This window comes from Zonotrichia leucophrys, chromosome 1 (genome assembly GCF_028769735.1).
Source record: "Zonotrichia leucophrys gambelii isolate GWCS_2022_RI chromosome 1, RI_Zleu_2.0, whole genome shotgun sequence".
In the NCBI taxonomy this organism is placed as follows: domain Eukaryota; kingdom Metazoa; phylum Chordata; class Aves; order Passeriformes; family Passerellidae; genus Zonotrichia; species Zonotrichia leucophrys.
Window position 1 is genome coordinate 75,232,312 of NC_088169.1, and position 25,350 is coordinate 75,257,661.

Below are 25,350 nucleotides of genomic sequence, written 5' to 3' on the forward strand. Positions count from 1 at the left end.
AGAACATCTAATTAAAATGAAATTTCTCTGTTTGGCACATACAGGAATAAAGTGTTGGAGATTGGACCTCGAGTCCTTTTGCCATGATATTTCCCTAGCAGATGCTATTGCACACACAGCATACATAGCTGAGCATTGAATCTTTCTAAAATTTGCAGCTGTCCTGGAAATTGGAAAATAATTGGTTTTGGCTGATTTTACTTATTTTACAACCAAAAATGGAACCAGAAGTCAAAGTCAGTTCACCAAACCACTGACTTCATAATTGGGTGAAACCATTTATGTGCTTCAGCAGAAACCCTACTGACCTTTTTTTTCCAGACAAAATAAACTGCCTTTGACATTTGGTGATTCAGTTGGGAGAAGAATTCAGCCCTATTTTTCAGAAAAGTGAGAACAACATCTTCCATTAGCTTTCTGGCTGATGGAACAGTGTGTGTCGTCAGCACACCACTCTTGGAAATAAGACACCAAATGCCTGACCAGTAGAAAATGCAAGAGTCATAGACTGGGTGGAATTGGAAGAAGCCTGAAGATCTGTCTCATTCCAAACTGATTTTCCACTAGGCCGGGTTGCTGGAAGCCCCATCAAACCTGGCCTTGAACATTGCCAGAGCTGAGGCATCCACAGCTTCTCTGGGCAAGCTGTGCCAGTGCCTCACCACCCTCAAGGAAAGAATTTCTTCCTAATATCTAATCTAAATCTTAGCATAGCTTCCAGGAGGACCTGCTCCATGACTCTGCCAGCCACCAAGGTGAGACTCGCTGGTCTCTAGTTCTCTGTGTCTTCCTTTTTGCCCTTCTTAAAAATGGAAGTTGTTTCCCATTTTCCAGCAGTGGGAACTTCACCTGCCTGCCGTGACTTCTTAAGTATGCTTCTGCATATCATTTTATAAGCAGGTGTTTTCACAGTAGGCAATGGGGTATCTGGCGTTTTTTGACTTTTAAAAAATTACAAATGCCTTTTTCATTCAAAATGTATGAATTATGTTCCCAAATGAACTGCATCAGAGTAGAACAGGTTAGTGGCCCTGAAGTTTTGTGCTTCCCTAGACTCCCCCGACACCCACGTGTGGAGATTAGCAGAGGCCATGGAGCCTCCCAGCCAAGTGCTGGCCCACAAAGAACTTCCCCATTTAGGAGCAAGGTAACATATATCTGACACTAAGCCTCCACACAAATAGTACATTGTATTAAATGTCATTTCCATCCTAAGCCTCACAAGGCACCTCCACAAGAAAAAAGGATATTACGAACAAACAAAGAACTTCCATTTTCTATCTCCCACAACGTCTTTCATTTCAAATGGTATTCCAAGCCGTGGACATACATACTGCAGAGGTGCCATTTATCACCTTTAGGTTAAAAGCATTCCTAGTTATAATAATTACCTCTAATGATCTAAAATTATGTGCTCATCATTTTCTTATAGCTGATTACTTCTCCAAACCCAGCCTGATGGTTAGGCAATCGTGTGCTTTGCTATCTAGGCTCAAGTTACAGCTGAGTATGTGATATACTGAATATATCTCACATGTCTCACATGCTAATTTTAATTTAGCCTGAAAAAAAACTGTTGAAGCTGGTGATTGTATATTAACAAGAGAAAGACTGTGAAAAGTTCATTACCTAAACATGGTTTTATGTCATTAAATCAGTGACATATCATCTATCATACCACCCAAACTGATAAGCAATTCCTAGAATATTTATCATTAATCAGTTAGATTTATACATTCAAGAACAAATGCAATGGACATGGTGAAGAATTTTTTTTAATTTAATGCATCTGAAGTTTCAGTGGTTGCTATTAGGTAACTAGAGAAATATTTGCCACATACACACATAACATCATGGCTGATCCTGCAGCTTTTGCATTCAACAGCTCACATTGAATTTAAAGCTTCGTTTCAGAATTCTGAACATTTGTGATGAATGTACATTTGTCCTATTTCCAGCCTCTCTTCCTGGAATGACTTAGAGAGTTCAAGACAAATAGCTGCAGGAAGACAAAATGGAGGAAAGAAAAATTCTACACACTCTACTCCAGCACCTATTACCTATGCACCATCTTCCATTTATCTTTCTTGCACTGCAAAGCCAGCCCAGTCTATTTGTCTACCTCCTATCAATGAATTATGAATACACCTGATAATTAAAATTCAGTATTTACAGTCCTGGCTGTGCAGCGGCACAATGTGTGATTCAAAGCTGTCGCTCTGTGTTAAAAGCAAGGTATGCAGATCTCCAGGTCTCTGGCAGCATTTCATTTTCCTGCTAGAAACACTTAGCAGACACGCTCTTATGGCATGGCCACAGTATATTAACCCTGAAGGGCAAGAAGAAAACCCACATAATTTCAAGGTATATAAACAAGCACCAGTTATTTTGCTTATTAAAAAGTCTAATCCAACACATCTGCCCTTGTGTGCCTTGCTGAAATGGGAAGTTTCTGCCCACATTCACCCACTTTGGAGTTTTTCTTCTTTTTTTCTATTTTTTTTAAGGTTTATGCAGGTGATTTTTTATTATTAGTTTTGAATTTGAGATAAAACAAAACAACCTCCAAAAAACCAAACAAAAATAAACCTCAAAGCTAAACCATCATCCCAAGTATATCTGAAAGAACGCACCCGAATGTTCACATCTCTTGCTCATGCTTGATCACATCACTAACCCTCTTCTTACAAAGACATACATGTTAGAAGGATATGTGCTGCCCCCTCTGCAAAGGGACTTTCCTTCAGGTCACACTTGGTCTTTTTGACTAAAGAATACAGAAAACACAGATGGCAGGTACAACAAAAAAAAAAAAGAAATATATTGTTAGCAGGTTCCTTTCATGAAGCTTGGTGGATGTGATGGCCCAAGAGGGAAGGAAGAAGGAAGGGCAGCACCACATCAGGCAGTTCACTGGGACTTGACTCCACTCATCTTCTCCTGCCTGTTATTGTTGTTTCAAGGTGCCCTTCTTACTGCCTAGACCCGAGAGATCTGCCACAGCCTCTGTAGATCCAGAGTGTGCTGTGTGCAACACCACAGACAATGACAGAGGGGCAAGAGGGGCAGAACAAGCTGCTGAAAATCACTATTGTGCCCCGAGCAGCACATGGAGTGGGACAGAGGTCACTCACTAAATGCTTCTACAACGCATGTGCACATTCCTGAATATTAGAAAACAATGATTAGGTGAAATAGATGAGGACAGCACCTAAAATACAGTTAAATATACTAGCTGCTGGGACAAATTTCACTTTGGTTTTACATCTCTACAAATTCTGAAAACTGCCTTAAGTCTCTGCAATGTCTCTGGCGTCCCCCTCCTGTGAGGGACAGCAGAGCACCAAGCCAAAGCTTTGCCCCAGGAATTTCTAGCTGCTCGTTTTTTGATCTCACACTGGGTGCTCTAAATAAGCAATTGGATGAATATTACCACAGAGTTATTATTTCTGTCATAAATTTTCAAAACTACCTATATGAATAACTGTAAGCCAAAGTCCTTCAGGGACTGGCATAAATTCAAAAGCTGTCTGAGTGCTAGATTTAGTATTTCAATCATTGAAGTGGATGAAAGTAGTACAAAAATATATGCACAGAAGGACAGCTGTCTGTCAGCTACACACATTTACACAGACTTCTGGGCAACAGTTTCAAACAGAAATTAACAACTTGGTCTAAGTAAAATAACTCGCATCCAGGCTTCCAACAGGGTATTGGAATTTACTCTGCCAGGACGTGCAATGCTTAAAGTACCCTCAAGTCTCTTCCTGAAAAGCATCTCCTAAAGGTTTGCAATTCTCCACATAAAGCCAAAATACAGCATTTTAAAGGTATTTAAACATTTTATAGAGCTTTCTCTACATACAGATGGAAGAAACCAAGTAAGATGTTTTTGCATGTATCTGCAGCTCAACCTAAGACACTATCCCAAAATGCTGTAGTGTAGCCTCAGTGATTTGCTCCTATTATCCCAAACCTCCTTTCTTGGGTACAAACACTGTCAACCAAGTGTATCATTTGGAACACAAGTAACAGTCCTAAGAAAAAAGTCCAAGGTCCAAAAACTAATCTTGGTAGAGGCTGTACTGGATGAAATGTAGATGCAAGAGTAAAAGGCGCAAATAAGGACAGGGTCACAATCTTCTGCTCTCCTCATGTCCTTCACAAAGCCAAATGGAGATAGAATTAGCTGGGTAAACACAGGCATGGTGGAAATGAGATATTCCAGCAAACCTCTGCTGCAATCCTTTGGGACCCCTGTAGGGTGTTTACAAATTCCAGGGGATTACAGCCAAACAGACATCAGGGACCAAAACATCTGTTTGGTGAGGATGAAAAGAGAGTGAGAAGTATTACTGTATAAACTCTGACATTGCCTTACATGCAATGATGATGATCAGTGGTAAAAGCATTTCATCCAGTGCAGCACCAGGAATGGCCACATCCAAGCTGCCCTCGATGAAGTTCCACTATGGGTAACAACTTGCTATACAGGGAGCAGAATTGTGGTACATCCTGGATTTTAGGAAGTCTGAGGCCTTATTTTCTCTCTTGAAGTCAAGCATCAGGACAGACACATAATTACAAGTGACAAACAATTCTTTCAGTCACCCATGCTACAGATGCAGGGAGATAGTCTGCTTTGTTCCTGGCTGGTTTTGAATGCTTCCATCTCTGTCTGCTGAGAGGTGGAAAAAGGGGCAGGTTCCCACTAAAATCTGAAATTGCTCATTATTCTCGGTGTGGAAAGTCTTTATCAACAAGTAAAATAAAAATCCAGAACCCTAGGATTTTAATGAGTTTTCTATTTTTGTGAAAAAACTATAGCACCCCTTTATTCTTTCATATACCGTAAGGAACTTACCATCATTACAGCACTAACAATAGGTACAAAGTTTTGAAAGCTTGACACTGAACCTTATAATTTTAGTTAAATGTGAAACACTTTTATTGAGGCCAAGCAAAGGCCCTGAGGGATTTTATTTCAGTAGTTAGAAACTGCTAACTTACTGTGCCAATAATCCAACAGTCTGCAGACAATACTCTCCCAGACAGGAAGGCAGTACATTGTTGTAATGCACATCTTTTAAGAAATCAACAGGCTTAAAGCCATACCTGTGTGTTACATTTTTGGTGGCACTCACTTCACTCTCTTAACAAGTACTTTTAAGACCTACATGATGTGCAGTCAAGAAAGGAAAATATCTTATGTAAGCACGCTCCCTCTGAACTGGAGAGATTATCCTTTAATGTTCTCCTGTCTTTTATGGGCACAAGAGGAAAAAAAATCCCTTCTTTTATAGGCACAAGAGGAAAAAAAACTTCTTCATGGTGCCGATTCTCCTCATTCACATTCTCTTTCGTGACTTCATTTGTGCAGTCAATTGCTCACAGACGTGAATAGGAAGGTGGCAGTACAGCCCTGCTTTAAAATAAAAGGTAGCAGGAAGGTAAGGCCCTGGAGAGCAGTTTCTCAAGGTGATGCTCCTGAAAGCGGATATCCACGCCTTTTCAAATGGGTAACATTATGCTGGATCTCATTTTAATTTCACAGACACTATATAAGGGCAAGGAACTGCAAAAATTATTATTATCCTATTATTGTAATTGCTCAAAGGATTTTCTGCTAGTCTCCCATTTAGCATAGTATGTGAAAGGCTGACAAAGAAAACGTGATTAAGTTGTGAATCTCTGGTTCCTGCCAGCAGTTTTGAAGAGCAAGAGATTCCCATCATAAACAGGAACCGAAAGAATGATGGCCTTTCTGGTCCTTTCATCAGGAAATTAAAAAACAGTAGTCCTTCAACATCTGTTAGAGACCCAGAACAGAACAGAGGGAAGCAATCCAATTCATCTGCATGAACTGTTTTTTGTGGTACAGCACCACCACTCCCTAAAAGTGTTGACCATGTTGAAGTCCAAGTCTGACTTGGGGGGAGTAAGACAGAGATGGAAACAGGCAGAGTTTTTCTGAGGTCATATAAGGATACAGTTTCTTTTTTGTTTGTGACCAAGAATCAAATGTTTTATGCTCTTTCCCTTTCCTTCCTTTCCCTGCAGTAGTTAAGCTGACAGTTATCTGCAATCAATACATTACAGGAGCTAATCAGCTGCTGTGGCTTCTGGTGCTGAACCCAGAAGGACAACAGCCTGTCCCTAGCTGTGGGGTAGGACTGGGACATGATGAATTTGGTTCTGGGATGCCTGGATCCTCTTCAATGGTGCAGAGCATGGGAAGCACCATGTCAACTGCTTCCACTGGTGCTGCTTCTTGAATACTGCTCTCATTTTGTCATGTAAAGCTGGGGCATGTAATAACAAAAACCAGAAGACAAGAAGAGAGAAGGAGATAGCTGATAGAAGCGAACGGAATTTCCTCTGTGTCTCTTGGAAGAGTATTTTTTAATCTTGTGCTATTCCATAACTCCTCCTGTGCTTCACTGGATGTCTGGTCTAGGTCTTACTCCCTCTCTGTACTACATTTTCAGCTTGGCATAACAAAATGTTCACCTTAAATCTTTACAAAGTCATGTCAGCTTGCACCCGCCATAATGCCTGGTTCACAAGCACCAGCCACACCTTCCAGGTGTTTCCAGAAGCAGAAAATTCCCCATGCAGCAAGAGGTGCTTCGTGCTCCATGTCAGTCCATTCTCTGCACTCTGAATCCTCTTTCTCCAACACCAAATAACGATGTTTCCTTAATACACAGCTCCTGATGGATCTTGGAGCCTTCTCCCACCCAGCTGGGTGTCCATGGAGGGCAAAGAGCAACTTCAGGGGCAAGATCTCAAACTCTAAATTAAATTCCTTACTCTGGGTAATCTCTCATTTCTGAGTCTGCAAAGGTGCCTGAAGAACCAGGGCAGACCCACCTCCCAGCTGGGCTCCAAATCATCTCAGGCAGCCCCTGCTGAAACCCTGTCAATTACCTGCTGCACACATGCATTTGCATTAACTGTGCCCGTTCTTTTTCTAAGTTATCTGAAAAGACCTTTACATTTTCCACCTGATTTCAATAATAACTGAATAATAAATAATTTAAGCTAAGCATTTAATGGATGGAATAAACAGAACATTGTAAATACAGCTATTACTACAACAATAATTAATTGCTGAGGTCTTTTGTTACTACTTGTCCCTGTTTTAGAGACTTAATAGTATCAGGAAAAAAAGGGTTTGTCCTTTGTTATTCTTTCCATATACATCTGCTATTCAGAACACTGCAACAGATCATCAAAGACAGCAATGGGAGCACTTCTTGTATTCCTTTATTCAGTCTTTTGCTTTCTGCAAATATTCTTGTGTTTTAAATCTCATTCATCATCATGTTTGTGTTCAGGCTGCAATCTCGTCTGACACACAAAGCAGATGAAACTAGGGATTTCCAAAGCTAAATTCATAACTCTTGATATCTTAAGCTAACAGCCCAAAGCCTCCAGGAGAAAGCAGTAATAGATTCACATCCTTTGTGGCTCATAGAAAGTGAAATATGTGCAACACATATGACCATTAAATTGTATTTGATGTTAGATGAGTCTGTGAATACAAATAATGGGGATTAGCACACATTTGTTAGCAAAAATTTACTTAATTTGGTCTTGGAACACATTTAGCAACCTTATATCACTGCTGCTTCAAGCCACAGTCCCTGCTGGGGTTAGGAGATGGTTTTTTTCTTACAATGGAAAAAGCCCTACCATTTGTGTCCACCCTAAGCATTTTCAAGGGAGCTTGAAAAAGGCCTCAATAAGTCCTTACATGTCTTGCCATACCTAAACCACGCTACTAAAGGTGTCACAAGCCACCTTTCTGTGCTGGCAAGACACAGTTCCAACCATACAGAACAAACCGCAGGGGCTCTGGGAGGTGCACAACTCTGAAAAGTCATGCTGATTATGGTATCCCTCCAAAGTAAAAGCCAACAATAAACCCAGTGGAGGAAACCTCTTCCTTTCCTACTCTTTATGGCTCCCACATTCAACACAAAGACGCTGGGTGACATATCCCAACAAAGTGTTGATGACATGACAATTTACCTGAGATTTTTTTTTTTTTGTCTTTAAGACTGGATTTATTTGGGGAAAAAAAAATTACAGGTTGGACAAGGGTATTGAGGTGGGCTGACAAGCATCTTGATGGTCCCACTGAGTGACCAAAATGGTCCCACCAAGCCTTTATCAGTGGACATTATTGCATACTGTCTACATACCCATTCACTTGGTGACCTTTACTTTTTCTTTGTTGAAGCAATGATGCTCATAGCCATCAGTCAACATTTCCTCCCCCAGACTGCTCTCACATCCTTCCTCATCATCTGCAAGGAATTCTAACTTGCTTAACTTCCATTCAGCACCACACCTGACCTTCCAGACACACACTGTGATGGGATCTATGTAAGCCTGCAGCAAATGCCAATGAAAGTTGTCCCAATACACTTCTTATGCTCTTCTTCTTGAATCTTTCATCTTGAGGTTGGATCATTGTTTGTGCCTCCAGACAGCAACTCTAATTATTAATTGATCTATATATTAACATGTCATACAGTATTATTCTGCTGCTTTTACCTGTGAGAAGCTGACCAAAGATACTGATTTTTAAACAAAGGACCTGAGAAAGAAAAACCCCTGACCAGCTCCCAGTTGGAGGACACACAAACTGCCAGATACAGAGACAGTGTTAACAGGGTATGGAAACAGCCCCCAAACCCAGCATTTTACCTGGCTTGTGCTTTCTGCTTGAAGGGGAAGTGAGAAAAACTCCTGAGTCAGCCAAGAGCCCATGACTATTGATTTTTGAAGGAAATTATCATTCCAGCTACAGTGTTTTTGAAATGTCCACTCTTAAACACTCTTCTCCATTTAAATGAAAGGAAATTAACAAGGCTGAAGGCCTTTATTAGCAAATCTCTCCAGGATAGATCCATATAGAAAACCTGGAGGAAATAATTGAAAGGCAAGCCTACACTACTCTGCTGAGACTGAGGGCTTGTAAAAGCCTCTTCCCTTTTCCCCCCATCAACTTAGGTGAGAAAACAGAGTGCTCTGTTTATTGATAGCCACATACTACTTAAAAACTATTATAACTTTTTCTCCTGAATTTTACATTAATGTATCTGTGTTTGATAAAATCTTTCTCCCGTATACTCAATGTTTTCCAGACCTTAACACAGCATCATCCAGATCCATATCTCACATTAACTAGTAGCATGAAACACCTGTACTGAACATCAAGAATATTAAAATAGCACAGGAAGCTTTTGGGGACAAATAATACACTACATTTTGTACTTTCTTTTCTACAAGAATTTCCTCTCTTGCTGCTGTTTTTACCTTAAATATCTATTACATGAATTGCTTTTCCCACTGGGAAAACAGATCTGACCCTGACATGGTGACATCAGTGAAATCTCTAACAAAAAGAAATCGTGGAATGGTTTAGGTTGGAAGGGGACCTTGACGACAATAAAAAATTAGGCATAACACATATCTGAGAAAGAAATTAACAAAAATTGATTATATTTATAATAATTCCCAACTATTTTGAGTGATAAATTCTAATACAAAGCTATGCATCATCTTTACCGCCCCAATGTGAAGATGTAAATTCCGTATCTTTGAAATCCGTGGCAAGCAAAGCATAAAGGTTTCAATTCTTTTCAGCAATTAACTCTTTGTCTTTGAACTTTCCTAAAATTTTATGGATATTCACTAGGTGTATCTGAACTTTACATCCAGAACATAAAATAAAAACAAAAAAAAAATAAATTAAGCAAATAAAAAATGAAGTTGCATTTTTATGGATTTAAAAGTTCATTATAAAAATACACCACAGAAGAAACTGGAAGAGTGTACATGCAGAAATGGCACAGGATTTACCCCACAGAGGGTCTGAAAGCAAGAAACAGAGAGCTGCTATGAGTAGTTAAAAAATGTATTTTAATACATCTTCAAAATGTGTTTAAAGCCTTTCCCCACAAACAGTCTAATAAATAATCTAGTGAAAACTGTAAGTACTTTTTCTTGCTCTTGGGCTGTATTTGTATTTGCAGGAAAAAACAACTGCATGTTGGTCATGAATATAGTGAAAGGTACTGCACAAGCCTGCATCCTTCAGGAGCAATTGCTGCATACAAATACAACATTGAAGTAGCCTGTGGAACACAAGAAAACAGTAGCCCAACTGACTTTTTTTGTAAACAGGCAATTATGTACCAGGGGTCCAACTGCTAAACATTGTGGTTTTTAAAACTAACAGGAGTTAAGCGATTTAGTAAGTTTAAAAATTTGAGCTATGAGATGAAAAATGTGAACATATTCCCCTTGCAAATAAAGTGGATTCCTACTACTCCTTCATTTTAAGAGGTTCCAAACTGCAATCACTTCTCAGGTAGAGCCCCTATTTAAATCACAAACAGCTCTTTCTGGGGGAAAAAAACCTGCAGGACAAGGGCCAGTGTTTGCATTGGAGTTTGCTAATGCTAGCATAGCTGGTCAAAATCCAGCCATTACAGTAGCTTTGTTGTACGTATCCAGGTATTTCCAGTTGAGTCCAACATAAACCTCAGCTAAGTCAGCTCTGGAGGAACTGATGAGGAGGAGAGAGGAGCTGGGCGTTTCCATTGTGTTGTCAGGACAAGGGTGATGGGTGTGTGTCACTCTGGTTCCATCTTCTCACCACATGGAACCTGCAATTACTTGTTCAAGTCAGGCAGACTTCATCTGGACTATGGGAAAAAGAGTAGGGAAGAAACTCGGTCCTCACAAGGAAGTAGCAGCACCGACAGAAGACACTTGCCCCATGAATTATAGCAAAGAGGAGGGCAGGTTTTCCCAAGTGCTCAGCCATAAGCACTTCCCAAGAGGAAGGTAGGGGTACTAAGGACTCTGGAAAATACTAGAATGTCTCTGAGTGCCAAAATGTAGGGTAGGCTTCCTATTTGAACGTGGGTGCCTGAAAGCAGACATCACTACTATAGAATTTTTGAGATAACTCAAGATATAACTGCATTGAGAAACAAATGAATTCAATCAACTTTGATAAAAGCCAGCAGGAATCTTTGTAAACCATAGTAACAACCAAAAATCGATGTAAGAACCTATACTAGACTGAGGAAAATGTTAAAACAGCTGAGAAAAGTTTTAAAAGTAAAGCAATGATGCAATTTCAAAACAAGACACTGTGATCAGATACTTTTTGAGTAAATTTATTTTCCAAAATTTAGAACAATTTTTGATTGACACAGGAATAAATTATCTAGATTGACTTTGTGTCCTACCACATAACTTTGGTGTGCCCACCTCAGTTGCAGAAGTAGACTTGGTGCTATACTAGTCCAAAATCTTTGCCTCAAGCTAAGTGCCCAGAGTAATGGAAATCTAGAGAATAGGCCAATTCTCCCTGTAATTACACCGATGCAATCACAGAGACATCTTCACTTTTGCATTAGTACAGATTTCATACCCTTAAATCAGTCATATATTAAGGAATAGGAACTATGAGAAATTATTATTTGGTCCAACATGTTTAAATCCAAAGAACTTCACCTGCTCACAATCTGGAATTGCACAATTCATTGTGGGATCTGAAACTGTTAAGAAATCAAAGCAGACGTCTTCCCCTCTCATGAACAAGCAAGTCTCAAAACAATCAAGACCTAGAAATGAAATGCATGACTTATTTTGACTAGCATACAAACTTAGATCACAATGATAAAGCTGAAGTTAATCAATTTAATTTACTTGTTAAAGTCTTTGTCCTACACAAAAAGCACTGCACTGCTTTGCCTTCTGCAAAAGGAATGAAGGAACACAGCCTTTCTTATTAATCGTCTGAAATGAACATTAAATTATTTCTATAGGCTCCTATAAAGCTTTTGAGTTTAAAGTTTTAGTCAGTCCAGTAACATGCTAGGACAAATGCCAGGGAAATAAATGTTCTGGATTTCCCGGGTAGAAATCTGACTGTAGATCAGTGAAGGCCCATCATTTATTTTCCCAACAATAACCCTGAAAATTAAAACCAGACTCTGATGGACTGGAGATATTGACAGTTGATCGCTCTGTTGTACGGCTATTTACAAATATCACATTTAGAGCTATGAAACTCTTTGAATATGGATATTCTTATTTCTAAAAAATATACAGAATCCTTCTTATGGTAGATGATACCCAAGTACACACACGTTCTTTGATTCCATCAGCAAGTGATAATAATAAAAAATGCTAAGAGAAATGTTAAGAGAAATTGTTTTTAATAACTGGAGTGTAGCCTGAGATAAATTCCACATATTAAAGCAAAACACTCACTTCAAAAGGATTTTTGTAATTTAACTTGTCTTAGAAGGGTAAAATTTAATCCAGTTCCATCTTTCTAGCTAACTGGTACACTATTTGCTTTTGCAGTTAAAACCTGACTGTATGATAACTCCCAACACACTCCAAACTGCATCCTTGGGAATACTGCACTGCTCTTGATAGCAAAACACCATTCAGCTGTATGAAACCTCACTTTCTAAATAAAGAACATCATGTTTTTAAATGACACTGATTATTCAACCAAGGTTACGCTTCTATTGCTAAATTGAGTTGTAATTATAAAGCAGAATTAATAACCAAATTTAATGAAAATCCCATTATGATGCAGCTGAGGAAATCAAAGTTGAAAACTCCTGTAAGTAAAATGACAGATAGTCACAATATAAGGGCAATACTATGTGTGAGTCTATTTCCTCAGCTTTCTGGAGTTCTCAGCAGAAAGTTAACTCCAAAATGATATTGCTGCTCCCCTCAGGAGCATGTACAAACCCAGAGACAAACATATAGAGATGTGAGAGTGACAAGGGAGGCTCCTGTCTGACCTCAGGGCTGCCTCTGACCTCAGTAGATCTTCCCCAGAAACTGCATTCCCACTAGTGAGGCAGAATCAGGCCCTCCAATTTCAGGTCATCAACCCCACATAAATCTAGAGGGCACAAGAGCCCAAGGCACTAACTCTTGGAGAAAGAGGAAAGTTATTCCGAGATACAAATTTTTTTATTTCAGTAGGCTTTTTTTCTCATTCATGTGGCACATAAACAAGATTATGCTTTGGAGGTTTGCCTCTACTGGGATTAAAATCTAGTAAGAATGGAACTGTGCAGAAGAGGAAGGAAGGGTCTCATTTTCCCTAAATTACATTTATTAGGTATATATTCATCTCAGAATACACATTAAGTCAAACAGACTCAAAGAGAAAAGCTTTACTTTTACTATAAAACACTAATGAAAGACTGGAATCAATCTCTCTTCACTCCCTTTAGCTTAATTCTGTGCAAGAACTGTAAGCTGCTACAGATTAAGGATTGTTAAAACTTCAACTTGAGAAAAATTCTCAACCACAAGAGCCGAAAGGCAAACAGTTCTTTGTAAAACCATAGCACTACCTCTCCTAAGTACTCAAGCATGTTTAATGTTGACTGTGTTGCTGAGATATACTAATGTACTATATACATTAGTATATAGTACATTATAGTGCATGGAGGGAGGAAAATTATTTTGCATTCAGCTAAAGAATAAATATATACAATCCCCTCCAAATATCAATGTATTGCTCCAACATCTGAAATCAACCTGAATGCAGGTAGATTTCTAATCATGAGCAGAATTTCCTGCTTATAAGTGGCAAACCAATGTATGCCAATAGACAAATGTTTCAGCTCTGGTGTATTGTGTTCTGATGAGTAAGAATCTTGTACTATTCATGTTTTTGAATAATTTCAGCTCTGTCAGTAAGAGGGATTCTCTGAATAATGTATGTAGTGCAAAAGAAATGAACAGAGTTTAAATAAAACACACAAATGTGAAGGGAAAAGAAAAAGGACTGAAATCTCCAAAGCGATATAGATCAGATCAATTTTGATAACTCACAACAGATTCTATCTATTAAGGCAACCTGTTTCCATATGCATTCAAGATTTAAAATAAAAATACTAATGTTCCAGGCCTGTTTGAAGACAACAAAAATGCATAAAAGAAACATTGGAAATTAGTTATGACATTGAACATACAAAATTTTCCAGTTCCAAAATATCCTGGGTGAATATTTTGATGGATGTTTTTAACCTAGTGAAAACAAAACAAAAAAAAACATTAAAGTTTATCCAATGTTGCAGTGAGTTACCTGCTAGTATGCCATCCATAATCCTTTGAAATAATCTGTCTACTGTCTCTGACACATGCAAAGGGTCAGGCCCTGAATCTTCACAAGTAGCCTCTGCAGCAAATGGAAACAGAAGCAGAGGAAACTGGCAATGTCTCAGAGCTTTATGCTTGAACTCACATGAATATTCATCTCGGTCCAGCAGCTCTCAGGCTTTTGTACTGTATGTTTGGGGACGTGTGCTCCGAGTAATTCCACACAAACAGCAAAGTCCAAACCCACTGTTTCACAGCGGTTCAGCAAAGAGTTTTCAATTCATATTAAAACATATGAAATCACTTAATTCAGAGCTGATGGTGGGGGTTTCTTTAATTAGGTTAGAAAAACTCACACATGTGCGCTTTAGAAGCTTCTGTCAAGCCAGGAAATTCAATCTCATGGAAGCCAGTGTCCTCCAGCTATCAGACAATTGATTTTTGCAGGACTCTGCTCACATTTAGCTTAAGGAACATGAGATATGTTCATTCAGTTGTCAGTTGGTTTGCCTACGTTTCATTAGGAGAATATCTGTTGTTTAAAATATATTCTTCAGTAATAAAATGTTTTAAAAAAGAAGTACTCAGATTATTGGCACAAGACTGCAAAACATGAAATGATAACTTGAACTAATGCAAATATACATGTGCATTTAGGTGGCAAGCAGAAACATAAAATGAGGCCTTTAGGATTACTTCTATTTAATAAAAATGTACAGAATGTTATAAGCATACACACACATAAGCATATAAATTTAATTTTCCCTTTCTTCTCTGCCACCTCCCCATACTACAAGGATTCATCATTTCTAAAGCTATTAAATACTTTGGAACAGAAACTGGGTTCAGCTTAAAGAGGAAAAAAAAGGATCAGGTTATGAATCACTGTTTCTATAAATGACAGCAAACATAATGGGAGAGGTGTTCCTCAGTTAAATATAAGGCAAAAATAGCATAAGGTGGTTGGAAAGAGAGAAGAATCTGCTGCAAATAGTGTAAATGAGCAAAGGTTTGGCCAAACGCTTTTTTGAATTTAAGGTGTTTAGTTTTACACAGTGAAGTGGTGCTATTTTAGACAATTTTAAATGTGTGCAAATCAGAATTAATTCACTAACATTCAAATGGAAAGACTAAACAATATCCTTAATCCAAAATGAAGCAATACTTGAGAAACTGACAAAACTAGATGCATAGGCAGAATCTAGAATAATTGACTTAACTTAAAATTACTGATTTTAGTACCCAAAAATTTTAGTCCCATCCCGTTTGCTAAAAATTTAAGTTTAAAAACGCTAGCATGTCATTGGTCTTCATGGAATAAATATTATCAGTGCTTGCAAAAGTTGACATGAACTGTAGTATTTTCTCAATGTACTACACCTGCACAGACCTGATTGCTTCCAGTTTCAAAGCACCTTTTGAAATGTTTTTGCCTTAAGGAATTCGATACTGATTTCCACGCTAAATACAATTAATACATTGCTTAATATAGAATTCACGCTTTACGGGACATCACCCTTTCCTGCATATAATGAATGGAGCCATTTTGGCAGCTCAGAAGCTTTTCCTCCAAAACAAGGTGGCAAGGTCATCTGAAACTTGAAGTAGCAAAGACTTGGATAAATAAATTTAGTAATCATGCAATAAATTATTCATGAGAACCGCACAGCATATTGTATGTTTACATATTAAAAAGTGCCACAGAGATAGCAGTGAGAAAGGGAAGAGAAACACAGCACATATTTTAAAGGCACCATGAACACTAAGACATTCTCCAGTATGTTTCTATTTTAAACTTGCTCAGCAATGTCGCTTAGAGCATCTACTTCCAGAGGCAATTCACTCTTGAATGGAGAGGAGGGACTGGAAAACTTAAAGAGCTACAGAGGAAAACCTATAGAGTCCTGAAATATGAACATCAAAGTAGTAACGCTACTACAGTATTCAGCTCTGCCCCACTGTACACCAGTGTCTTACATAATAACATGAATTCCTTTTAAGAAGACAGACACACACGAAAATAAATAGAAATAATGCTTTGCCCGTCTCAGAGATTAGCTATATCTAGTACATGTTTTAACCACTGGTAAGGTTCCTGGGGTGACTGAAATGTAGCACGTTCAGCTAATTATACATCACTTTTATCAAAATAGAAATTAAAGAAAATAAATGTTACCTCATTTGTTAAGGGCATTTCTTGCTCTGTCTTCCTCTCATTGTGTATGTGCATCTGTGTGTATGTGGGTGTGTGTGTGTTTATAAAATATATAGTAGGACGAGAATATTTGTTCCAGTTGAGGTGGTCTGTGAAACCAAGTAGCTCAGATACTAACTTGATTTGGCACCAATGTATGGATGCACAGAGACATATCCACAGGATGTATGCATTACGAAATGGTAAGAGACATTTACAACCTAGAATATAAGAGCAGGGCTGCCTCAAGTGACATCACCAGATCAACTGCAGCGTCAAGCTACTCAGATATATTATCCTGCACACCACTGCTTCCCTGTCTCCTTTCCAGCCATTAGAAAAGCATATGGGAGCACAAACATTATCATATATTTTCAAATACACGCAAGGCACAGCATGCACAGAAGCAAACAGAAGTGTGGGGTTTATGCACTTATTGACACATTCCTAATTTTTCTTTACAACAACAAAATTCATCTCCATAGAAACAAAGAAGCAAGAAACTACAGTAATAACTGCAGTTTACTTTTTACTAAAGTAAATGTCACATCAGGTTAGTCAGCAGAAGGCAGGAGAGGGGATTTTGCTCCACTAAGGAACTAACAAGGACTGCTGCTCCTTTTGCTGTTCTGCAAAGGCTATCTGTACCGAAGACAGACTTCCCGACATATTTACAATGCAAGATAACTATGTGGTTTCCTGTTCTTTCCACTGCAATTTATGCGTAAGGTGGTCAGATCAGCGGCATGTTTACTTACAGGCATTTGTTACAGCGAAGCTGTTGGCTGTTTCAATGTTGTCTACATGAGGAACCAAATTAAAAGGTGCTTCGGATGCATTGGGGCTGGTGTTATGAAGAAAGATTGCTAATCGAAAAGCAGTGTATTCCTGATCTGTGTTCCTGATGAAGAGACCACCTACAAAAAACAGGAAAAAAAAAGCAAAAAGCAAAAGCAGCTGGGTAAATCATTTGCAAGCCACTTACTGTCTTGTAAAACCAAGCAACTGTCTCTCCCAAAGCTGCACAATAAGGCAAGTCCTAAGACTTTAATGGATAAGGAACTAATCGTATTCATAATCACAACCACTGCCTTTAAATCACCGTCCTCAATCGATTTTAACCTCCCTGATGCATTCATGCTTCTTTTCTGACTTCTCGGTTTTCAGCCTTTCATACATAAATACCCAGATTTGTCATGATTACAGTGACCTTTTAAAGTGTTTAGCCTCCATCTCCCTGATACTGAACACACTGGTAAATCACTGCTCAACAGCCTCTCACATTAAGTGGCGGGCTGATTAAGCGGAACGATGCTTTCTGGATTAAAAAAAGGGAATACCAACTCGGCATAGGATAATCTGCACTGAAGAGGAAGATAATGAACTTTGCTCCTCTGCAGCCATGTGCAGGCAGGGAGCAGCTCAGCCTTATTAGCAGCATCTTTACAAGTCCACAAGAAATGATGCAGTGATGAAGCTGAGCTGGAAAGAATTCAGATAGCTGCGTCCCATCCCAAACACGTCCGAAAGGAGGGAAGCAGGAGGCGATGGGAAAGGGGTGAGGATGGGGCACAGGACTAGAGGGACACACTTACAAAACCCTAAACTTTCCAACTACAGAGAGGATCGAAGGACGATGTAGCCTTTTGCCCCCCCATCCCTGCCGGCTACCGCAACCTCGGCTGCTCAGGACTCGCCATTCCTTCGAGAGTCGGGCAAGAGCAAGGGGAGTCGGAGGGGGCTAAAGCAGCCAAGGGGCACCAGCCCCGAGCCCCTTCGTGCCCTGCCGACACCGCACCCCCGGGGCTGGAAGGAGTTCTGCACAAGACAAGCATCCTCCTTCCCGCACGCGAACGCACACAGAAATATTTACATACACACAGACACACGGAGGCACATACACAGAAACACGAGGATGATTCGTGCAGGCACGGAAATGGGATGGTGCTGGAGGAGAAATCTGCAAAAGCTGCCTTCAGAGCCTCCTTTCCAACTCACTTCGCAAAGGATTGAACCCCTGGACACACGCACGCAGCCCAATGCAGCGCTTACCTATTTGCACGCTGCTAGGAAAAGCTCCCATTGCTAGTCCCCAAAAGCCAGAAAACAACAAGACAAGCTGTCTGCAAATTATCCTCATCTTCTCTTCTGCCTCTCTGTCTCGCCTTCTCCCGCTCGCTCGCTGGATGCTGCTTAAAGAGGCATCGAGGGCGAGGAGGATACACACAAAACCAGGAATTAAAAAAAAAAAAAAAAAAAAAAAAAGGGAAGGGGGAGAAAAAGAGAGGTTTCCTCCTTTTTTCTTTTTCTTTTTTTCTCTTTTCTTTTTTTTTTTTTTCGGGTGGTTTGGTATTAGAATTTGTTCGCTATCCTCTCCCGCTCGCGCCCTGCCTCTCTCCCGGCTGCCGCTTCAGCAAGCCATGCCGCCGCGGCGGATTTTTCCCGCAGTCTCCATCGCCGGGGAGCGGAGTGTGTCCGGCTGCAAATGTTGCACATGCAGAAGATGGTGGTGAGTTTGGCGGCGGGGGGCAGCGTCTGGCGGAGGCGCGGCGCGGCGCGGGCGGACATGCGCCGTGCGCCCCCCCCGCCGCCCGCACCGCCGCGGGCGGGAGCGGCCGCCGAGCGCGCCCCGCTCCGCCCCGAGCCGCGGAGCCGCCGTGCCGGCCGCAGGCGCCGCGTTCGCCTTTATTTTTAATTTCTGAGGGGGCTTTTTTTTTGTTATTGTTGGTACTGGTGGTTTTTATAAATTTTTATTCGCCCCCCTCACCCCGCCGTTTTCGTGCCGCTCGCCCATCCGCGGGCGCGCAGCATCGCTGAACTTTGTGCGGCCGGACAGTGCCCCGGGCTGGGCTCGGGAGGCTCGTCCTCCGCAGCCCATCCCTGGGGCTGCTGCTGTGAAGTACCCGCTATTATTAGTGAGGGTGGCCGGGCGGGTGTGCGTGCGCTGAGCGGCTGCGGAGCGGGGCAGGCGAGCCCCCTCCCCGCGGGGGCGCTCCGCTCCGCTCCGCCGGGAGCCGCGAGGGCGCTCCGCGCTGCCCGCCGCGCTTTGCGGCAGAGGATGGAGAGAGCAGGGCAGCGCTCGGCGCTGTGCCACTCGTGCCAAAGGGAGGGAGAGCTAATGCAAAGGAAAAGTTCACCGCTCCTACGCCACATCCTTTTCGCTATTTTCTTTTTTTTTTTTTTTTTTTTTTTTTTTTATTTCTTAATATTTTTAAGTGGGAGGAAAAAATTGGAGCTCTTTTACTGTCTAGTCTTTTTCTGGTGCCTTTGAATTTTTCTCTTCAAGCCTTGGAAGTTTCCCAGAGGAGCTGCTAGAAGTCTGGGTCTATTGCAGTTAATAATTAAAAGATATATATAATAAATGATAGGTAATGAAATCATCCAACAATAGCTGTATGTCAGAGGAGGGAGCTTCTAGCTTCACATGTGGCTTTACAAGATATTTCTGTCAGTCACAGGGAATGACTGGAGTTGCAATAGCATAATTTTAAAATGTTAATTGGCAATATGAAAGAATAGCGATTTTTTTAAGGTGAGCTTTATGGCTCTGCTTTGAAACAAGCACATTTGCTCCAAGATCGGAGTTTTGCCTCCTTTAACTCAAGTTTACTTTCTTAGTTTTTTACTGCACCTTGTGTCCTCAAGCTCTCCTGTTGCAGGGTGAAATACAACCCCTCTATTTGCTGCAGAGGGTGACAGTGATTTGTGAAGAATGATTGTGGGCTCCTAGCATCTACCACATGGGAGAGTAAACAGAGAACATTGAAAGCAGATATGTATAGACAGACAGACAGTGTGGATGTGTCCAGCTGTGTGCGTGTATTTGGGAGACGGTGAAATTCCTGTAAATTAATTACTCTTTGAAAGATTTCTTTGCAGGTCAATGGCAAACAGAGTTAACCTGCATTTCAGAATACTCATTCCTTTATGTTTCAGTAAATCTTCTGCTTTTGTTTACTTTCCCTTCACGTTTTCCAGTCTTCTCTCTGAAATGGCAGGCTTGTTCTTCACATTATTTACCCATCTCTTTTTGTAACCTCTGCTTTCTCTCTTGTTTGATTTTCTTTTCTTCTTCCTTGCTTTGCCTCCTTTGTCTCCCTAAATTCTCCCCAAAATTTGGTTCCTCTTTTCCTCCATTCTTCATCATTTAACTTTTTGACTTTGTAAACCCAGATAAAAAGCAATGAAAATAGTTTTTCCATGGCTGTCTGGTTCTTTGTCACTAAGAGCAAGTGAACTTGGAAAAACATTTAGTTATTTTGCTGGCACATAGGCATGTGAATTCATGCAAAATAAGCATTAATTATTAAGATTTTAGACCTTTATCCATGATAGTGATCAGCAAGATACTGCCTGCTAACTGAGCTGAGGCATATGCTTTGGTCTTTTTCAAACACAATGGTAGCATGCTAATTTAAATTTAATTTGAGAGTGCACAAGGAACACACAGTGGTCTAACCTGATCTGACCAAGCGTCTCACCCAGAGGTTCCTCCATCAAATCTGTAATTTCTCTTGGAGTTGGACAATATATTTTAGAGAAACATCCAATCTTGATTTAAAGACTTCAAGAGACAGGAAATCCATCACTTCCCAGGGTAAGTTGTTCAAGTTGATATCTACTCTCATTTGTTAAAACCTGCATTTTTCTAGCTTTGGTTTCTAATGTTCACTGTCAGAGATGAACCCAGTATTCCTGTAATGGTATCACTCAGTGCTATTCCTGGAAATAATCCCGTCCTCCACTTGACCCTCCCTTGCCCAGACTGCTCAGGATCATTTTGGCAGCTGTGGAAAGCAGAGGAGAGAAAGGGAATGAGGCTATACTGTAGAAACTTTGTTTAAAAGACACAATGGGAAAAAAATAAAGAATTGCAGTATCAAAGGGGGAAAATTCCAATTCATTAAGTTTTGAGAAGTGAATGGCAGATGGTGAAGTGATTGATCACAATGTTTATCTTACAGAAGAACTGGAACAGGAAAGGTAACAGGGATGTAATCAGGCTTAAGGCTGGAGGGGAGGAAAGGTGAGATAAGATTTTAGACTTTCAACTGCTCTGGTGAGTTAACTTTGTCTGATTGCCAGGTCCCTACGAAGCTGCTCTCCCATTCCCAAAAGGAAGGGGGTGAAAAATAAGGTGAAAAAGCTGATGGCTCATGGTAAAGACAAGGAGATCACTCACCAGTTACTATCACAGGGAAAGCAGACTCAAACTGGGTAAAGGTAATTTAATTTATTGCCAGTAAGGAATAGAATAGGATGGCAAGAAACAAAGACAAAACTATAAACACACCCCACACACACCTCTCTTACCAGGCTCAACTTCACTCTCTTCCATGACTTTTCTCTCTCCTCCTCCTGAGCAGTACAGAGGTGCCACCAAGCATCACTGATGGCCTCAGATTTGGGCAGCCATGGGTCTGTTTTGGAACAGGATGAAACTGGCTCCTTTTGGGAGCTTGTGGTGTTCTGTGACAGAGGCCAAGCCTGCAGCACACCCTCCCAGCCCAGCCTGGCCACACAGACCAATTTAGCTGTGGCTTGCCAAGCAAGAGGAGACGAGAAGGAAGAGCCTGTGTGTTCTCCTGGTGCTGCGCTGAAGCCACTCCTGAGCTGAGCTCCCAGCATTCCCTTAGTTCCCCTCAGGCAGCCTAGGAAAGTTGTGGTGGGTGATTGAGGGAACGAGGGACAGGCCTCAGAATTCCACAATGAAATATCAGAGAAATTAAGAAAATAGTGAAAGAAGTTTTGTTGAGTGCATCAGTGGTATGGGAGGCATAGACTAGAGGGGGTCTGTCTGGGGAGTGCTGACAGTCCATGGTGAGGGCTTGCTCTGCCTTTGGGCACAAACAGCTCCTGTTGGCCTTGGCTGGAGGCCACCACTAGAGAGAAGACTCACTCTGTAGAGAATCAGCTGAGGCTGACTATCTCTGCAGCACATGAATGACTCCTGCTGCAGAAGATGCAGGAATGTGACTTCCCCCCCCCCCCCCCCCCCCCCGGCAAGGTTTAGAAACCCTTGGCTATTTTCTTGATCAGATAGTCTTGTGCTTGAACAAAATGCCCGTAGGAAAAGACCCTGCAGGAACTTGAATAATATGAGAAGATTTACTCTAAAGAAGAGATGAAGGCTGTATGTTAGCTAGGAGGAATAAAACTGCAGAGAAGATACCAGAGGCATTCATCTTATGGAAATCCCGGAGGAAAAGCAGGATATGGAGGAGACAGATATCTAGCACCATGGACAGAGTTCATGTTACATATGTAGTAGATAAATATCCACATGCTGAAGTAGCAACTTTGACTCTTATTTATATGTTCTTGCATCCAAAATGCAAATTCCAGCTACAGCATCTATTAAAAAGGCATGTCATTATGTGTCTGGAGACGTGTAACTTTTTCAGAGAGGTCTTGAGTGAGAAAGGGAGAATGTAAAGGCTGTGCCAATTGTCAAGGATAGATTGTAACAATCAGGAGCACAGAGAAGAGGAAAGAATGACAATTTCACTATCAAAAGACACAAAAATAAAGATCCACCATCACCCCTTCCTAGCAGGTTGCAGGTGCACAGAGGCAGTGACAGCTTTAAAACAGACAGCACCATGCCCCTGGCCTGTGTGCCAGGGCTCCTAATGATTCCTTCCAGAGCAGGCAAATGTCTGTGCCACAATGGCACCCCATGGCACAACCATCTGGGTACAGAGATCCATCCCAAAAAGAGACTCCTTCATTCAGATTAGTCTTGCTTCAAATACAATTTTCATTGCAGCTCTCACTCTGTGGCCACTGGAAATGCTTCAGCAATAAATAAATGGTGGCAAAACCAGTTGTACTTTCTTAGTCCTTTCTTGCCTTATGAAATGCTGTAGCTCATACATCTGTCAAATAGATCCCTTAGCCTGTAAACTCTGGGACAAGGCTATGTCTTTTGTGAAGTGCTAGGCAATAAAAAGTAAATAAAATACAAAGTATAATCATAGAATTTTGCTCATGTGACCTTTTGTACTGAATAGATAAACATCACACAAAAAGAAGATACAGTTTTCTTTCAGTAGCGGATCTCCTTTTCAGGAAATAGCTTTACTGCAATTTCTTCCATTTTGCAAGATCTTTTCCTCCTATTTTCATTCTTACTATTTTTCATTCATTTACATTCTGGGGTAGAGAGAACAGTTAATTATTTTTAATAATACTTCTCATTAAGAGTTTTATTTTGATACTGGAATATGAACTGTAGTACAATGCATCTGACTTTGAATGTGTTCATCCACCAGTCCTACTCCTTTCTACTGTGGTGCATGTTAACATCATTCTTTACAAACCTAATGACCTGAGGAAATTAATGGGATACTATAAGACACCATGACCATGAAAGGAGAAGTTGTTGTGGAATGAGAAAAATCCTGATTATAATTTAAGTTGTGCTGGTATCAGTCAGGGAGTTTTTTCTACCTGAGGAAAATGTGGTAACACTGCTATAATTAACAACTGCCTTATTAAGTTAGACTCAGTGTCCATTTTTAACAGTATCTTATGTGTAACATTAACTGATAGAGGTTTATTAGGAAAGAGTAGGAGAGCTGAGCAGCTTTTCCTTTAAACTTTAAGGGGCTTCAGGGAGGTTATTTCGGAATCCTCTGACCTCCTGACAGTCAGGACTTTGGGGCTTTTAAACTAAAGATTTTCTAGAGGTCCTTGTGTTGAAGAGTTGCCCACAGTGTTGTTGCCTTATGTTTACTTCCATGTCCAGCAGCATTCTATGCAAATGACTCTATAACCCCATACTAAGAAAGCAGTTTGTTTAGTTTGATTTAAATCTTACATTGTATTGACCTTTTCTTGGAAATTCTGAAAGGTAGTAATAATAAAAAAAATGTTTACCTTGCAATATCATTCATAGCTTTATATATTGTTATAATGTCACCTTTCAGTCACCAATTTCTGTCTTCACATATCTTATAGTCTATACTACATATCAATCCTCCTGGTCACTATTCTTTCTGCTGCCTCTTATGTCTTTCTGAAAAACAGGACACATGAAATACAACACATTTTTTCAGGTGTAAAACTGGTTTCTGCTTAACTAATTTTCTTCCTAATCATTCGTAAAACATCATTTTCCTCTGAGCACGCAGACGATGTTTTCAGGAAACTATCCACAAAGACTTCCATATCTCTTTCCTGGGTGGTAATAGCTAATTTAGAGCCTATCATTGTGCATGCATAGTTAAGGGGATTTTTTCTCATGTACACTGCTTTGTAATTTTTTTTATACAGAATTTCATTTGCTATTTTATTTTTCAATCAATTAGTACTGTGAAATTTTTCTGCAATACTTTCCAGACAGCTGGGAATTTGATAAAATAACAAAATCAGAATCTATTCCCTTTAAATTTGATCTCATATTCATTACATTTATAATGGCTTAATAGATTTTTTTCTGTCCATATTTATAACCTGGACTGCATCATGGGGTGTACCTTAGAAAATACAAAAGTTTGAAGTAATGTTTCTTTCCTAAGTACAGCTTATTGCAGTAGTAAATGCCAGGCAATTCTGAAGGATGGGGTAATTTCCTCATCAATTACAGGTGTGCTTGTGGGGAAAATGCAGCAACTTAAAAGCATTCCACCTGAACCCATCTGGTCTTGCTTATACAGGGAAAAAAAGATCAACTTTTGCTAATGCTGGTTTCTGCCCATCACCTATAATAATTCCTGAATTCAAAATGAGTTATTGCTAATCTTCTAGGTACTGGACAGGTGAGACCAACTTTCATGAAACAGGGTTTAAAATAAGTGTATTTCATTCTCATTTTTCATACTTACTAATCTGAGTACTTTTCTAAAGTAGCAAAGGAAGGGTTCCTCTGGGTATATCTGAGGAGTCTAGTTGGTATTCACCCACACCAAAAAGTCAGGTTGTTACCTGAAAGGGAGGGTACAAGTTGAGAAAGGTCATTCGCCCACATTCCCTCTGTTGTG

General features: G+C 40.3%; 1 protein-coding gene across 10 annotated transcripts in view; it reads right to left on the reverse strand.

Annotated features, from left to right (window-relative positions):
• The window catches only part of GRIA4 (glutamate ionotropic receptor AMPA type subunit 4), a 216,376-nt gene extending 197,468 nt beyond the window's left edge, over nucleotides 1-18,908 (reverse strand). For 5 of the 10 annotated variants that reach the window (XM_064718402.1, XM_064718379.1, XM_064718375.1 and 2 more), the window contains exons 1-2: nucleotides 18,419-18,908; nucleotides 17,125-17,283 (exon numbers count right to left, since the gene is read on the reverse strand). In XM_064718402.1, the coding sequence (XP_064574472.1) occupies nucleotides 17,125-17,283; nucleotides 18,419-18,506 (247 nt within the window). In that variant the 5' untranslated portion in view covers nucleotides 18,507-18,908. The remainder of the gene's footprint in view (nucleotides 1-17,124; nucleotides 17,284-18,418) is intronic. The other 5 variants (XR_010441041.1, XM_064718367.1, XM_064718359.1 and 2 more) reach the window with 2 other exon arrangements.
• Between the last annotated feature and the right edge of the window lie 6,442 nt (nucleotides 18,909-25,350).